General features: G+C 54.3%; 1 protein-coding gene across 1 annotated transcript in view; it reads right to left on the minus strand.

Annotated features, from left to right (window-relative positions):
* Positions 1-6,541: 6,541 nt before the first annotated feature.
* The window catches only part of MGMT (O-6-methylguanine-DNA methyltransferase), a 299,169-nt gene continuing 290,125 nt past the window's right edge, over positions 6,542-15,585 (minus strand). The window contains exons 4-5 of the mRNA XM_003275486.4: positions 14,931-15,070; positions 6,542-6,859 (exon numbers count right to left, since the gene is read on the minus strand). Coding sequence (XP_003275534.2) covers positions 6,650-6,859; positions 14,931-15,070 — 350 coding nt within the window. The 3' untranslated portion in view covers positions 6,542-6,649. The remainder of the gene's footprint in view (positions 6,860-14,930; positions 15,071-15,585) is intronic.

The raw sequence follows: 15,585 nt of genomic DNA on the forward strand, positions 1-15,585 counted from the left end.
TGAGGTTTGAATTACAAAGTGTGGGGCAGGGAGCTTCACATGGCAGATACTGGGTTTGACAACTGCAAAACAGCTCCCCTCCCAGTTCCAGGGTCAGCCGCGGCTCTGGACCTGGCAAGTGTCTCCCACCCCTGGTGGAGCCGGGCCAAAGCAGCCCACTCGGCAACCCACCTCTCCTTCTGGGTGGTGGTGGTGCCAGCAGAAGACCCCTTGGGAGGGGGCTGGGGGCCGGCTTAGCTGTGATGATTTATGGGTGTCTGTGCCCATGATTTCAAGTTACCTCTTGGTCACTGGAGTGGCTTTTAGAGAAAGGCAAGATGTCTCTGCTTCCCCTCCTGGGCGCCTCCCACATCAGGCTACACGCTGCTGAGCGGTGATGGAGATGAAGACTTGGCAGGACCCGCCCCAGCAGGCCACACCTTGGAGGAACACCCCAGCAGGCCACACCTTGCAGGGACAGAAGGATCCTCACGGGCCCTCCAGCGGTGTCGGTAATCTACAGGAAAAAGGGGCCAGGGCCACTCCTCACTGGGGGACATGTGAACAGTCTTAGAAAAGCCACCATGTGCCATATGGAAGCCAGGCCTGCACCTTCTCCAAAACCACCTGCAAGCAGCATTGGCACCCAGGCAGGTGTATGCAGAGGACACAGGTGTGCCAGGTGTGCTCAGGCTCACACCAATTATGTAAACCCTGCCCCATTTCACAAACACTTTCCCATTGCAGAGGAATCTTCTCTGGAGGCGACGGCTGCACTGCCCGTAACTGGGACGTGTGAGGCTTCCAAGGCCTGCAGAGGGTTTCTCCAGCAGGGTCTCTGGTTTATGGCCAGTGTGGTAATGATGACGGTGAGGCCTCCTCCTGAAGATGCTGTTCACTCTCTTCAGGACTGGGGGGACATTTAAAATTCCCCTTCCTGAAAATCGACAAAGTGAGCAAAGCTGCAAGAGGAAGGAGGCACCTGGAGAACCTGCCAGTCCCGGGGAGCGCCCGCCCCGGCTGGGTGGTGCCCGGTGAGTGCAGGCGTCTCGTTGCCACACCTAGGAGCACTGGGGCTTTTGCTCAGTAACAGTACCATACACTTACACGATGCCTTTCATCTGGAAGGATCTCATGGCTTCCTAAAATTTAACTCTCTGTGGGGACTGTTTTACCCCCAAAAGAAACACATCCTGGGAGTGAATTAAAGCCTGGAGCTGCTGAGAAACGAAGCCTTCTCTGTCTGATGGGAGGCAGTCCCCCAAACCCTGGGTTAGCGCCAGGTACAGACACCCTCCTTGTCTGGTTAGAAAGTGGGCAGTGACAGGAAGGTGATGGTCCCCGTCTTGCACCAAAGCCCTCTCAGAGGCCAGCCTAGAGGGCAGAGCTTTCCCACCAAGGCCCAGAGCGGAGCAGCCTTTGGGCGGGGACCCAGGGCCAATTCCGCCACCCTGGAGGACCGCCTGCTTGCTCAGGACCTGATTCCATGCTCCATACATGCTTCCTCGTCACCAGCCAAGTCTCACACGTGCATCCACTTCTCCTCATAGCCATGGCAATCACAACACACAATCCTTTTTGCACAATATCGCATGTTGCTTAACGTTACGACCTTGATACTTTCTCCAGGTGGGTTTCCTCAATGTGGGTCAACAAATCAACCTGGAAGCATGCGCTCCGCCAGTGTCCGGGGTCCGAACAGCAGTGACATATAACTCGAAGACTTGGAAAGAACCGTTGGGTATGCCCGTGTGTGGTGCCATGTGTATAACGGGGGGGCTGGCCCAGCCTCTGGGTAGAAACAAGAAGAGACGGCCCCCTCGCCCAAGGGCTTGAGCATCTCTGGTGAGAACCATGGGCACCACATGCACTCAGCTCAGACGCATTCCTTGGGGCTCACTCAGAGCTGAGAAGAACTCCAGCTTCTCCATGGCAGCAGATCCATCAGATCCTTCCCCACCCTTCCTCGCCCGACTGCATCAGAGTCCGCGACAACTAAAGCTCGGGGGCTCCACTCTGCATCCTCAGGCCACAGCAGGAACATTACCTGTGAGGCCGACCACATCACATCTGTGGAACGTGCCTGACTGCCCAGGTCCCCATACTGCCAGGGACTTTCAACAGCCTGGAAAATGGCAGCTTGAAAATAAGTCTTTAATAGGAGGGTGGATAATTTTTTCCTAAAGGCTCCTAACATTGATACCATACTGTACGGGATCGATCTTAATTACTGTCCATGTGGAATTTTTTTCTGGTGGCTTTTTTTTCAGTGAAAAAAAACATTAATGAGAAACTTTAAAGGCTTGTTAACAATGTCCTTTCATCCATCAAAGGTGCTGTCGGGCTGGGCTCTGCCGTCAATTTGCACCTCGCTGCCCAGCATCCACTTCCTACTTTCTCATCCACCCCCTTCCCTGCCCCCATTACAGATCCTTGTCAGGGCCGACCCGGGTGATGGAGGCCAGACGTTTCCCATCTGTCAGCAGCTGGAGCCATGGGGTCCTGAGGACACTGGACGGCTGCCCTCAGTGGCTTAGAGACAGGTCAGTACCTGCAGTTTCTCCACCTTCCCGTCCCTTCAGACAGACAGACAGACAGGGTTGCTTGGCAGAGGTCTTGGGCAGAGCCGTGTTTAGATCTCAATGTCTTTCAAACTGATAAGTAAAACTGATGTGAAGTTCAGCTCTTTAAACACAAACTTTTAATCAAATGCCCGTGAACAAGAAAGAAAAAGAAAAAAAACCCCACACGGTCTGAGGTCTGAGGGAAGTAAAAAAATTTAAATCCCTCACCCCAGGGCCTTGGACTGTTTCCGGGGACCCCACTGTCCCGACGGCAACAAGAAGACATGCAGACAAGACAGGGGAGGCCTGAGGACATCCCAGCAGCTGTGGCTGAAGCAAGGGCCGTTTCGGGATTGGTCTTCCAGTAAAATCTTCTTAGTAAAATAAAACACTTTCCTCCTTGCTCCTACATGAAGCCAATTTCCCTCTCACTTCAGAATCCTCCTCTGTGCTGTTAGAAGCCCAAATAGCACTAAGATCTGCAGCTTCATGAACAATCTCACATCAGCTCAGTGTAACATCCTGCCCGCTGCAACGGGGTGAAGTCTGAGCTGGTGCCACCGCCCATGGTCACAGCTACGGGTGCATGGACAGCCAAGGTGGGCAAGTGGCAGACAAGACAGGGAGGGGACGTGGCCCCCAGGGCTGTTCTGTCCTTGTAGGCCAGGTCAGGGGATACAGCAACATCTGTAAATGCATTTCTGCGAGGAGGATGCCTCACATTGCTGTGAGAATCTCACTGATCAGCCACTCCCCAGAGTCCGCCACTCCACAGGGCTCCGGTGGGTCACACCACCACTTAGGTTTCTCAGCAATTCAGGTGGATGGGATTTTATCCTTATCTTACAGTTTTGTAGGAAACAAGTTCCAGGATAATACTGCTGTTTACAAACGATGTAAGAAACAAAACTGATGGCTTCAGTGTAAACATATCTATATTGGACTTGCTTGGCCCCTCCAAACGGGATTCTGGAGAAGCATGCGGGGTGCTATGCACCAGAGAAGCTTAAGTCGCAGAGATGGTTTCAGTCGCTAGCACATTATCCAGCCACCCAAGGGGTGTTCAGTAAGCTGTTTCTGCTGGGTAAGAAGTGTATACGAATTACAAACCCCAGTTAAGTTCTCTATAAGGTGAGCTTGCCCACTTCCTCTGCAACACCCGGTGCCTGCAACCTTCACATCTGGAAGTGCAAATTCATGCCCATAAGAAGTTCTGCAGTTCCTCATGCGAGAGCTCTTCCAGGCTTCCTGATTCTGCATCAGCCAACACCCTAACGTGCGCGTTTGCACGGTCATAGCTGCTCTTCTCTGGCCTTACAGACTCACCACTGGAGGCGGCCACAGGACACGTGGAATGTGGGTGGGTTTACTGGACACTTCTGTTCCCTACGGGAAGAGAGACTGGGAGAAGGACAACTCCTCACAACAGTCTCCTGCATGGCCAAAGGCAACTTACTTTGCTACAAGTGTAGTTCTGCAAAAACAAATATTACTTCTGACTCTCTCATTCTCTCTGGAAACAGGTGAGCGTGGTCGGCCAGTCTGAGTGGCTGCGAGGTGGCTGTCGCGCCGTGGTGGGTCTCAGTGTCAGCCTTCAAAGCATCGCAGTGCTGGGAAATGCGACACGGTGAGGGGGACCTGGGGCCAAGGCCGAAGAACACAGCTTTCTTGTTTCGACATTTCTTTTTATTTGGAAAATAGTTTTGTATTTCTTTGTGCCTTCCCTCTCCCTCTGTATTTTCACGAGCGGTGCTACAGCTTGGAGCCAGAGCGGCTCCAGGCGACCCGCGTGCTGGCTTTTCATGTCGGCCTCAGCAGAGCTTGTCCTTGGAGCAGTACATGGCCCCACCGGTTTGAGCCCTGCTGCTGCGGCTGTCAGAGGGAACCTCGGGGCATCTATCAAGCCTGTTCTGACAGGGCCGCGGAAACCCTCGGAGAGGAAGCAGAACCTGGTTTTGTACTGCACCAAGGGCATGGCCCAAACAGGCCCACCTGTGCTCCCAGGCCACACGGATTTGCTGGCTCACCTCAGATGGCTTTGACGGGCGGGTCCCCTGCCACCAGGAGCTGACCTGGATCTGGGCGCTCGGCCCTCGCTGCCTGCAGTCATGTGGCCCCAGGACCCTCCCTCAGAGCCTGTGCCTGATTAGAAACCTGGAGATCTCACTAGGAGGCTCCCGTCGTCGTTCATGGGACCCAAACAGCGGAGGCAGCCTGCCTGCAGCGTGTATGCCTGCCGGTCCACATGTGGCTGCAGAGGGCGGCGTGCAGGGTCTCAGGGAGCACAGGGAGCCATTGGGGTGCCGCCCAGCCACCCTCCTTCAAATCCATCCTCCAGCAGGGAAGTGGTGCCAGGGTCTCCACAGCACACCGCACGGCTCTGGTGCCCTCTGTTGGAAAGCACTCACGGCTCGCACACCCGGGCCACCAGGCCCCAAGCTGCTGCCTTGGAGAGCTAGAAGCTTCTGTTCTGTTCACGCAGAGGGGAAAGCCGTGCCTGGTGACCGGCCATCACTGGGCAGGGGCATCATCTGTGGGGGACACAGGGCACCACCTCTGGGGCAGAGTGCACCCAGCTTTTCCCACTCACCTTCAGCAACGTCAAAAATGACCAGACAGCCTGCGAGTCCTGACGGTGACGCGGTGTGCGGCACCTGAGGCCTGCCAGGAGCAAGGAGGCCCAGGGCCTGTCCCACAAAACAGCACGTGTCTACGTGACCCGCTGTGTGACTTACCCTGCTTCAAAAATACCAAGAGTTAAGACAATGGGGTAAGAGTCCCATTACTTCATGTCATAGGAAAAACCCAGATTTTGGCTGATGCCAGAAAGGGATATAATAAATCATAAATCAGCGAAAAAAGTCTGAAATCGGTTTTCTTTTGTTGGTGTTAAGAAAACACGAAATAGAAGGCAGGTCCCAACCATACACATCGTAAGGCCACGTTTTCATCCAGGCCTCGGTGACGTATAGAACCACGCGAGCTTCCCTGCTGTGGTTCACACCAAGGCAAGGAACGTCGGGTAAGAACACGGCGCTCTAGTGCACAGTTGGGTGCGGTTTATTTTCTCTATACATCATATGCCGTTTTATTTCTCCATATACAGAGCTACAGGTTTCCCTTCCGTCTTTTGGATATAGTTAATTATACAGCTAGAATGACGACACAATAATGAAGTTATCAGACAGCAGCGCACCGCCCATGCTGGCAACCCTCGCTGCTGCCATCAGTGACATAAGCTGGCCCCCCACAGTTGTGACCTTTGACTTCCAGGATCGACACTGGGGTGCTGGGGTCCTAACAAGCCCATGGTCCCTAAGGGCCCTTTCGTGCAGCCCCTGAGATGTGAGGCCCCTGTCCCTTCCTACCTGCTACCCAGAGCACACTAGGCCAGGGAGTATGGACAGAGGGTGAGACTTGACTTCAGCTCTCAGAGAGGGGCAAGCTCCATGGAACTCGTGTCCAGAGAGCTCTTTGTCTTTCCAAATCTTGGCAAATGGTTATTTTCTACTCACCTGATACAGACCGTAAGTGGATGCAGCTTGCATTAGCCTTTTTGGCAGGTGGGAAACACAGCTAGAAAACCTCTGTAAATATCGACTTCCTTGGCCTGTTCCCCTTTCCTTCAGTGAGACCTGAGTGTGGGATGCTAGGAATTGTGAGTGGAAAATGCCACCACAGCCGTGGACACAGCCAGGAAAGGAGGCATGGTGGGGATGGGGCAGGGCCAGCTTTCTAGTGTGGACGGACTGGGACAGGCCTTAGCTGGCCCTAGACGGCAGCTGTGGCAGCCGTCTGTGTCCTGAGGGTGCCAGCCTGCCCCATCCTGGGCTGTGGCCCCAACATGAGCCAGGCCTTCCACACTCACTTGGCCTGTTTTAATGGACATGAAAAATAGAGCAAGGGCAGCGTTAGAGAAGGAAACCAATGTGTGCAGGACTGCGGGCATCTGAACTCATCCTCTGTAAAATATGGAAACAGAGAGGGCAGACACGCTTGTTCCCAGGACACCGCCACTTCCTTTAATACAGCGGTGGCTCCACGCCCCGCATCCAATGCAGTGTTACACGTGTGTGTCGCTCAAACATCCATCCTGCTGCACACACTCAGTTTCGGCCAGCAGGTGGGGAGCCCGAGGTAGCTCCCGCTCCCTTGAGCCAGGCCCCTGCCAGACCTGAGCTCCCTCCCAAGCCTGGCTTCCCCACCCGGTGGCCTTCATGGGCCAGAAGCCATTCCTTCACGGCCAGTCCTCCGGAGTAGTTGCCCATGGCTCCGCTGCTGCAGACCACTCTGTGGCACGGGATGAGGATGGGGACCTGGAAGACAGGGGGGCAGCCACTGTCAGTCAGGGATCTGGAAAATGAAATCTTTGGGGTCAAGGGCAAGGCCCTGATTGACAGGAGTCCTGTGCCCACCAAGCAGGGCCCGTGCCGGGGGCAGGCTGTTGGCATGGGTGGGTGCCAGCTATGTCTCAGCATGGACTCCCCCTCCCCTGAGGCCCTTGAGTCCCTGGGGGTCTCGGCATGGGCTGGGGGAGGGACGAATGTCCTGAAGTGACGTGGGGCATCTTCAGAGAATTGCTTTATGCCATGATTTGGGAGGAGAAAACTTAATTTCATCCGGTGAGTAATTTACAACGTTCGCTTACAAAACTGAAAACTACATTTCCAAGTTCTGGTGGTATGTGACGCTCTCAGACTCCCCAGATATCACACAGGCATCACAGGAAGCGTCAGAGAAGACCGTACCTGCACAGGCCTCTCCAGCCCATGGCCGGCCAACTGTGGCTGTGGGCCCACGAAGCCCACCACCTGCTTTTGTAAATGAAGCTTTACTGGAACACAGCCATACCTTTTTCTCCATACTGGCTGTGGCTGCTTTGCCAAGCCTAACATATTTACTCTCTGGCCCTTGACAGGAGGACTTGGCCAACCCCTGCCTCGTACTGTGCCCAGGAGTGGGGATGTGTCTCCCTCCGTAGTTTTGGGGTGCCTGTAGGTGTCTAAGAAGCTCCCTGGTCACCCCCACTGGGGGAAGGGCACGCTCAGCTTCTCCACTGGGTCCCAGCAGGGACCCAGACCCAGTACCCCTCCCTGCCCTCAGCCCTTCCACAGGCTGCTACAGCCTTTTAATTCAGGAGTTCAGGGAGGCAGAGCTGTCGTCCAGCCGTTCACCCGAGAGTGACGGTGAGCACACATCTGTCTTAAACTGGCAGAGGAGCTTCAAAAAGTGAGCTTACATCACAAGGAAAACCACCCCCACCCAACCAAAGAGGAAGCAGTGACTGTCAAAAGGGCTCCACCCAGGGACCCAAGGCAGCGATGGCTCTCAATTCACCCAAACTCACCCACAGCTCAAAATGCTGCCATCCTCATCCCACACGTGAGGCCAGGGCTGGCACCACCTTGAAAGGGTGAGGGCAAGGCTCCAGAGAGCTCCAAGCTACAGGCGGCGCCTCCCACGTGGCTCCCACGCCCCCAGGCACAGGACTCTGGCGGCAGCATCCTGGGGCCTCTGGCAATGCCCAACCTGTTATTTCCTAGCCTGGAGCCGGCACGATCCGGATCTGTGGCTGACCTAAACTCAGGATGCCCTGTGCTGATAGGGGCTGATCCAGAGTGAGGACCACAACCACGAGGCCACGCACAGGCCCCGGATCCTGCCTACCAGCTGCTTCTTTATGTTCCACCAGGGGAAGGGAATCCCTGTTCCCTCCAGAGGGGCGGGCGCCTCCTTCAGTGCAGTCCTCAGGGAGACTCTGCCTTGGTCCTTTGGCGCTGCCTGAGTTGTGTAGACAGGAGGAGCTCCATGGGTCCACTGTCCGGCTGAAGCTCTGAGAGCCACCTGTGGTGGGTGGGGGCAGGTGCTGTGGCCCCGGCCTCTGGTTTCCATGTGGGTGCTGGCCTCCTCCACTCTCACACCCACAAGGGAGAATGAGTCACTGAGCACCGATAAGGGAGGAAGGGAGGGGCATGCCCAGCTTAGCAATGTTAGGGCTCCTGCAGGTGACCTGCCTGCCCCAGGGCTCAGGGTGCCCTGATCTCTTCTGAGATGGTCAGTCCCTTACCTGGCTGGGGAGGCCTCAGCTTAGCCAGAGGGGACAGTGATGGTGAATGTAATTCTTGTGGGAATTACTGGGAAGCCACCATGGCCATGCCACCGGTCCTCCACCCCCTGCCTTCAATCTCGCTTTTACCCTAATAAAGCTAAAATCTTGAGGTCTGCTATCTATTTCTCAGTTGGCTCAGGAAGGTGGAAGACAGGGAAGTAACATATGGGCATCTCTCTGGTTGTCCCCCTCTGCCTGGGCAGACAGGGATGGCCACAGAGCCTGCGCGGCCACTGCGGGGGACTCTGGGGGCTCCAGGGCCATTTGCTTAAGCTTCCCAACAAGCAGTTACTGTGAAGAGCTGCTCCAGAATGGCTTCCCAGGAGCACGTGGGGAAGTCTCGCACAGATTTCTAAAGAAAGAAATGGCTGGAGAGCCTCCCAGGCAACAGCCTTCATCCCTAAGTAGCTCGTGGCGCCTGGGGAGCAGGTGTATGGGTGGGCAGCCACTAAGGGGCCAGGACATCTCGGGGGATGTGTGCGGGGACATGCCTCATCATCATGCAAAGCATCACAGTGGCTGCTCCGTGAAGAAGGTAAACTGCCAATGAGCACGACCACAGGAGCCAGCGCGGGCTCTAGAAGAATGGGGAAGGGTACCAAGCTCACTCTGGAAGGTTCTCGACCGGCACGACACATGGAGGGCACATGGGAGATGCCTAGGGATTGCTTACTGCCTGGCCCCCCTTCCTCCCTGCATCCTGAGCTGGAGGGCAGCCCACTCATCCCTGCACCCTAGATGGCCCAGACACGGATGCTGCAGACCCGGGGCCTCCCCCCGGGCCCTCACACATGGCTGCCCTGCTCCCAGCGTCCTGCCCTGATGAGAACAAACAGCCGTTCCTGCAGGATCCCAAGGTTGAGGCGTGTCCAGGCTACCCCCGGGTATCATTCTGGGTACCCCCCGGGTATCATTCTGGGTACCCCCTGGGTATCACTCCGACTTCACTCTTCTGTTTCTCTCCAGCTGAGCGTATCCCCAGCTCAACATAAAGATGATTTCTGCCCATGCCCAGCTTCCCCACGCTCCACCCTCCAAAGCCAGTGAACTGGACAAAGCAATCAGCTACTGGTCAGGTGAGCTTTTGGAGGAAGCAGCTGGGGGCGTGTGCCCAGCGTCTCCAAGCTCTATTTCTTGGGCACCTCTGCTTCCTGGGGAGGTGATTCCTACTCTTGCATCCCCTGAGGCTTTCGGGGCAGGCGGCTTGTGTCACTGCCACACATGTACCTGCCACAGATTTCACCTGGTGGGTGTGGCCCTCTGTGGGGCCCAGCTACACACGTCCCCGAGGGAGGTGGGGGAAGCCCCAGCCCCCCTTGGAAAAGGTGCTTAAAGCCCCTGGGAGCGGGTGTGCCCGTGCCTGATGCTGCTGCATCTTCCACCCCATCTATGTCCCCCATCACCCCCGCCAGGCCCCACCAGGCCTGTCTCAGCCTCCGGCCGAATGGAGTCTTGTGCCCAAGTTCATAAAGCTGTTAAGTGGCAAAGAAGGGGCTCTAACCACTCTCCCGCATGGCTCCATGCACCACACTTCTCCTCCTTGACGTGGACTGTTGAGGTGGGACCTTGTGGGGTGACAGCCGATGCCGGCAGATGACATGGCCGCAAGGTGGGGCTCTGGCTTCCAGCACATCACGCAGCTCATCCTGATTTGACGATGAGTTTGGTAACGTGCACCAGTGACGCAGTCTAAGAGGCTTCTGACGACTATGACATGGGAACATGCAGGTGGCGGAGGGCTGACTGTTTTCAGCGTTGAGTTTACTAGAGTGAGGTGTAGTAACTGCCAAGTTCTGGAACAGCTGAGAATCCCAGTCTTCCAGAAGGAGTCACAGGAAATCTCCAGGATGGAATATTTACCCTGATTGATGATTTTTATCCAATACAACAGTCCCATTAATAATTGCTGTGAGGGCATTATTAGATAATATACAATTCACGTTTTTGACTGATAAAGAGGTAGGCATTTAATTCAATCTAGTTTTATAAACATTTAGGCACCAATTCAATTTTCCTACCTAATAGCAGATTTCACAGCAGAGCTTTGGTTTTTCTTCTCTCCCTCTCAATGAGCTATGAAATTATAAAAATGAGTAAAATAAACATGTCTCCCTCTCCCTCTTCCTATACATCAATGCAGAGGCCAGGACAGACGGCACAGAATAACAATGACCCCGACAGCTGTGACTGGTCCTCACCTTAGCATGCTGTGATGGGAAGAGGTGACTTACCAAATAGGCACTATTTTTACCATTAGAAATAGGGAACGCTGCTTCTGTTTGTGTGAATTTTGGTGGCAGGTTTCAGACTATTAAGATGATGAAACCTGCTGAAATTTATTGGGGCCCTAAGGACATTTTCAAAGGATCCGTACCCTCTATGCCCTCTCCTTTAAAGCATGTGCTGCATAAAATGTAATTTTTATCAATAACCAAGAAGCTCATAATATCACAGCTGCATTGAAATCTTCATGCTGTGAAATCTAATTCATCCAATACGCGAATCCATCACTTATGCAGCCTCTTTCTCAAATGCTATAAAACTTCCAAACCCATAGATTTGTTTCCAACAAAAATAACATGAAGGGGCCTTTCAATCAATGATGGAATCCCTCTGATTCTGGTACCGGCTGAATATTTTTTCCAACTCCGCCTTTGTTCTTCTGGGCAGCAGCCCACAAGGGAAAGAGCTGGTTTTCACTCGCAGCCTCATCAATACCTAAATCCTAGTGAACAAGTGACACCCAGAAGCTGTAATCAATAGCTCCCTGTGCATTTTTTTCTTCTGGTCAAATGGTTCAGCTCCACTGACAACCCTGACACTTAGAACATGATGCTAAGTCTTTATCAGCAGCCATCTGGGTGACTGGCAGAACAAGACTCGGGGGGTCATTAACGCTCATGGCAATCTGTGAATAAACTAACTCCTCAGGAATGCATTTGTTTAGAACAAGGTGGGGAGACTCTGTGCAATGTATTGATTGCCTTTGAACTGCATTTAGCAAATTCTGTCTGAGGAGGAAGAGGAAGGGTGCTTTGTGGAGGGGGTGGGCCGGGAGGAGTTTTCTACTCAATATACTGGGAAACTGATCATCGTCTCCCGCTGAGTTGGGGAGACAGCCTTCCAGGAATGCTGACCAACCACCTTACACTGACTGGTGAGTCCTTCCCGGAAAATTCTGGAGAAATCAAGCTCCTAGGATAGAGGAAAGCTCCGCATGGCAAAAGCCATCCCTTACTCCGGTTGGGGAAGAGAAACTCATGCCAACAGCAAATGCAGTAATATGAACCAGCATGTGCTCCTGTTTATTGCAAGCCACCTAAGGAATTAATGCACAATGAGCTTTACGATGTTTTCTAATATTCCAAGTCCATTTTTCACTCTCCTCCCTTAAATGCACAATCACTCTATTCAGCCTGAATATAAGTGATGTTTTCAATGAGCGAGTCTCAGCGACTCACCGTCTGGGCTGGAGTGGATATGCGCAGCCTTCCGGCTGGGATGTTGCTGTCAGCGCCAAAGGGAAACATTCCTGGGGACACTGACAGCAGCAATGGCTCACTGCTGGCCAGGGCCCTTCCTCCCGCAAGTCCCTGGGTCACCTTTTCATCCTCCTAGCCCATTCTAATGAGGTTTCTAATGGGAACTTGGGAGGCTGTCAACCTGAATGATAGTAAACTACGTAGCTGAAGGCTTCTTGAAGGAATATCTCTGGCATATCTGTGCTATAATTTGAGGCGTCTGTGGGTACCGTAGCCGCAGGTCCTGCTGCAGCCCCCTCCTCAGGTTGAAGGTCACTGCACACGGTGGAGCCCACAGAAAGGCCACCAGCACCTGGCTACCCTCGGCACAGGAGGCATGTGGATGCCAAGAAGGGCGAGACTTGGTGTTTGTAGAACCCTCCTGCCTGATGCTGTGCTCACCTCCAGTCTTGGCTTTGCCATGGGATGGGGTGCCGACGTGTGGACTTTACGGACATTAGGGTTTTACACCCCATGCGATACTACTTTATACATTTCAGTGACTGAGGCCATACTGGAACAGAGACACTCATAGAGATTAATAGCAGGAGAAGAGAGTCACGCTGGTTTGCAGAACAATAAATGTCTCCGAATATCGCCACAAGCAGGATTGCTAACCAGCGACGGCATCTCCACTGCAGAGTGAGAAACTGCTGGCGTCATGAAAGGCTGGTGGGGGAGGGTGTTGCCACGCTGCACATGTCAGTTAGTGGAGCTTGTCCTTACAGCAAAAGGGAGGCTGCACACACGAGGGAGCGAGCGGAGTCGGCGCCCACTGACGGGACCACTCCCATCTTCACGTGTGTGCACGGAGGGAGCAGAATCCACCTCCTCAGTGGGGAGAAGACAAGGACTTACTCTCCTCAAGGGGCACAAAGAGTAGACACTGCCTGAAACAGTCACTGCACTGGTGCAGGAAGAGGACCCCCAAAACCCCATTCGCATCCACAGTTCTCATGGGCCCTACATGGAGCTACAACACAAACAACAGCATCTGAGCTGCCTTTTCATCAGGCTGAACACTCAAAATTGACTCACAACCAGGGAGAAGACAGTGGCCTTCCAGAGGGGCACGTAGGTTAAGCTTTATTGGGAAACGTCAAAAACCATCCTCAGAAATGTGATTCGGAAATATCCCCCAACACGCCGTAAAAATCAGATCCCTACTGCGTTGTGCAGATGTTTTACGACAATGTAGCTGAAGACGCTGCAATTAACATGCAACAGGTGCAAAAGGAAGGGCCAACTGCACCCACCAGCCACTGTCACCAAAACTGAGGACAGGAAGAGATGGAGGAGGTGGGGATGGTGGCTATCCCTGTGGTATCTCACTCCTGGGATATTTGGGATATTTTAATAGGGCAGAAAGCTCGCCTAGATTAGGGTGTACATTACGACAATGCAATCCACTAAAAACCTACTAGAGTTGCTTTTTAAGGACTAACAATGCAGTTTAGTGCAAAAGCCTACGTAACTGTCATCTCCTCCCAGGCTGCTGCAGCGGGCAGCAAGAGCAGCAGGCTGTGGTGTGAACATGCCCGCCTCTCCCCTGTGAGCAGGGATGGAAATAGTTTTGGAAATAGTAAAGCCACAGCAATTTCTCAAAAAGCGAGGTCTATCTGATTTCGTAATTTCCCATCCCATGAGGGAGTGATCATAGTTGCGCTCCCTGATCAGATGGTATGCTTCCATCATGCTAGAAACTTTCATAGAGCTTTCGGGAGAGGACACTGCCAGTGTGACCACACACCATCACTGGGTGAATATTCCAGGGGCATTCTCGAGGTTGTGTGGGTTCTCCCAACGGGCCACGCAGATGGGGGCACCCTTCCTGCCCCCACACACATAGGCACGTGTGGCCTTGGCCGGGCCCACATGGCATGCTGTGTGTGACTTACCACCTCATGCCAGATGGCCCGTGGCCCAGTTGTCAGGCCTGGGTGCTGGGAGATGGGAGAGCAAGGGCACCCACGCTGCCCCGAGGCACCACAGGCCACGCTGCCCCACCCATGCTGTGTCCCGGTTGGGCCTTGTCCTCTGGGGAGCACGGCCTGAGGCTGCATAGCCTGGGAGCCTCGAGCTCAGTGAAATCTGACTGCAGACGCGTGGGAAGGACGAGGACACAGAAGGGCTCTGGGGAGGGCGCCATCCCTGGTGAGACACGAGGTGCGTGCGGTCCAGGTCCCTCGTCCCATGCTGCAAGGCCTCCCGTCTCGCGTGCTCACGTGTGGTGCTTTAGCTTTTGAGACCCAGGGAGCCCTGGGCCTCAGGGGGGAGTGCAGCCCACAGAGAGATGGGGTTGGATGTGCACCCTTGCTTGGCCATCCTGCCAGGATGCAGGCACCTCGCAGGTAGGCCTTTTTGCCTGTTTTGTTAGCTGCTGTACTCCGGGCACCTAGAAGAGTGTGGGCCATAAAACAGGCACCCACCACTTCCACCTGCTGAGTGAGCGGGTGGGGCCCCCTCTGCCCACTTGCCACCTCCAGGCTCCCTCCTCTCCTGCTCACTGTGACAACCAGGAGCTCATGCAGTGGAGATGTGCTCCCGGGGTGGGGGAGCTTCCAGGAGTGTGGTGCTGGGGTAGCCTCCTTGACTCTTCCGGAGGCATCTGGCACAATGGTCCCCATCACAGATGTTGCCCCTCTGCCCACCCCAGCAGCACAGCCTGCCTTCCGGGGAAACACGTGGGATCAGACGATACCCTGCCACCTGCACGCACCTGCCACCCACAGCCATGCCCGCGCCACGAGAACTCACAGGATTGCCTCTCATTGCTCCTCCCACTGCTCGCGCGGCTTTGGGGTTGCCTGCCAGGGCTGCTAATTGCTGGTAAGAAATCACTTCTCCGAATTTCACAACCTTCAGCAGCTTCCATAACACCTGTCTGGTGAACGACTCTGAAAGGAAGAATGCAGGATGATGTTATTTGGACAAACGGCTTCAGCAGCTCTGATATAAATAGCTGCTAGTCCCAAAACAGGAAACGCATCGACACAAATAGAGGTGTTATACTCAATTAAAACACGGCCTCCATGCACTGCTGCCACCATGTCACCAGGCGAGGAGACGCAAGCATGTGGCAGGCCACCATGCAGGCTGGCCCCTTGGAAGGCATCCCCGGAGCTGGCACCGCAGGTTTGCAATTTCTTTCCACCTTCCCGTGTTCCACGCGGGGTTGCGTGTGCCACTCTTCTAGCGACTGGGTGTGTGTAAGTGAGCTCATGGCTCAATTAATACGCACAGAAGTCCCTGCCTGCCCGCCTACTTGGAAATCTTTTGTACTGCTGGTTAATTTCCAGCTTCAACTGGGACAAAGAAGGCAAAAGCAGCCACAGGCCAGGCTGTGATATTATGCTGGCTGTCCACCTCCAGCCGTGCGCAGGATTCCCCCAGTTACTGCTCGGAGTGCCAA

This window comes from Nomascus leucogenys, chromosome 3 (genome assembly GCF_006542625.1).
Source record: "Nomascus leucogenys isolate Asia chromosome 3, Asia_NLE_v1, whole genome shotgun sequence".
NCBI classification, from domain to species: domain Eukaryota; kingdom Metazoa; phylum Chordata; class Mammalia; order Primates; family Hylobatidae; genus Nomascus; species Nomascus leucogenys.